This window comes from Zerene cesonia, chromosome 27, assembly GCF_012273895.1.
Source record: "Zerene cesonia ecotype Mississippi chromosome 27, Zerene_cesonia_1.1, whole genome shotgun sequence".
NCBI lineage: Eukaryota > Metazoa > Arthropoda > Insecta > Lepidoptera > Pieridae > Zerene > Zerene cesonia.
Window position 1 is genome coordinate 2,938,523 of NC_052128.1, and position 1,520 is coordinate 2,940,042.

Below are 1,520 nucleotides of genomic sequence, written 5' to 3' on the forward strand. Positions count from 1 at the left end.
GTTAACATTGAGCATTAGCTCCCTTACGTGCATGTCTCCTTATACAATTTACATTAATTACAAATGATATAAAGCGTATCGCATCCAGACTGCTACTTTCTCATTTTTATTTTCTTCCTTAACAGTAAGGGTTTTGTAAATTCACTTTTTTTCAAACAACAAAGAACGAAAGTCATTCAGAAATAATGCAATAAATCTATCTACACAATAGAAATGGCCACAAATATATTGGCAATATTTACAAATACTTGTATATTGTCTATCACGTACATACATAATAACTCCATATAAAAATATATTTATTTTCAGAACACATTGACTAGGGAAAGTCTATAACAAGTGTGAGTTTATAATATTACAGTGATTCTATGATGGTATACAGGTTAAAACAGTTTATGGCACTATTTTATTTCAATTTCTGTTAAAAATAAGTGTTCCGAAAATAATATAAAGCTGAAAGGGCAGTGACAGAAAAACATCAATTTATATATCACATTTCACTTATGCCATTCTAAAATTATTAATAACTCATAAAAATAAGCAAACATCATTAAGGAAATATCACAATTCATTAATATTATATAGATTTCTTAACAAGGGCTCATGTTTTTTGTACAAGTGGGGCTACGGTGATTCTGAGCGCGTAAACGTTTGAACATAAAAACTGTAAATGCTATGGACATAACTATAAATACGGCGGAGCCAACTAAGGCTACATATAAATAACCGGCCCCATTGGTCGGGGTTTCGTATGCATCATCGGTCATTCCATTAACATCTCTTACATTTCTTGTTCTCGGTTGTGTGCGCGAAAACTCAAAGTTACCTGGAAAATTGGAAAAAACTATTATTTTGGCATACCATACATCGAGTGTGTACAGTACACAATCCTATTGTTATAATCCTTCCTACTAATATTATAAATGCAAAATTTTGTAAGGATGTGTGTGTTTGTAGCTCTTCCAAAACTAGTGAACCGATTACAATGAAATTTGGTACGTAAATAGCTGCACAACTGGAATAACATAAAGGCTACTTTTTATCCCGATATTCCCACGGAATACGGACTTACGTGGGTGAAAGCGCGGGGCGCAGCTAGTATGATAAAATTGTCACTAACTCTAGTTTAAAAATTGTAGGTTATGGAAAATTTACACACTAATAAACTTTTAAAATACAAACAAAAGGCAAGATATAATGCAACCATAATAAGGTAAACTAAGTGTAAGGTAACTTACCTAATTCAGTCAGCGAATCATCGTAGTAGTCGAAATTTTTACTCGCCAATTTTGCTTTCACAGATGATTTTATTTCGTTACCAACAGGAGGTAAATATTCTAAAGGTGGATTCGTACTGCTTGGAGCAAATGGTTGAGGACATTTGGGATCCTTTGAACCAGGATAACAGGAACTGGGGGTTGATGTCGGTGTTAAAGTGGTAGGTTTAGGACACCGTGGGTCGCTGCTGCCTGGGAAGCATCGCGGTGGTTCAGGAGTTGTAGGTTTGGGACAGCGCGGGT

The 1,520-nt window shown here is 34.7% G+C and overlaps 1 protein-coding gene across 1 annotated transcript in view; it reads right to left on the minus strand.

The window, feature by feature from the left end:
- Positions 1 to 131: 131 nt before the first annotated feature.
- The window catches only part of LOC119837269 (proteoglycan 4), a 39,671-nt gene continuing 38,282 nt past the window's right edge, over positions 132 to 1,520 (minus strand). The window contains exons 11-12 of the mRNA XM_038362785.1: positions 1,239 to 1,520; positions 132 to 826 (exon numbers count right to left, since the gene is read on the minus strand). Coding sequence (XP_038218713.1) covers positions 591 to 826; positions 1,239 to 1,520 — 518 coding nt within the window. The 3' untranslated portion in view covers positions 132 to 590. The remainder of the gene's footprint in view (positions 827 to 1,238) is intronic.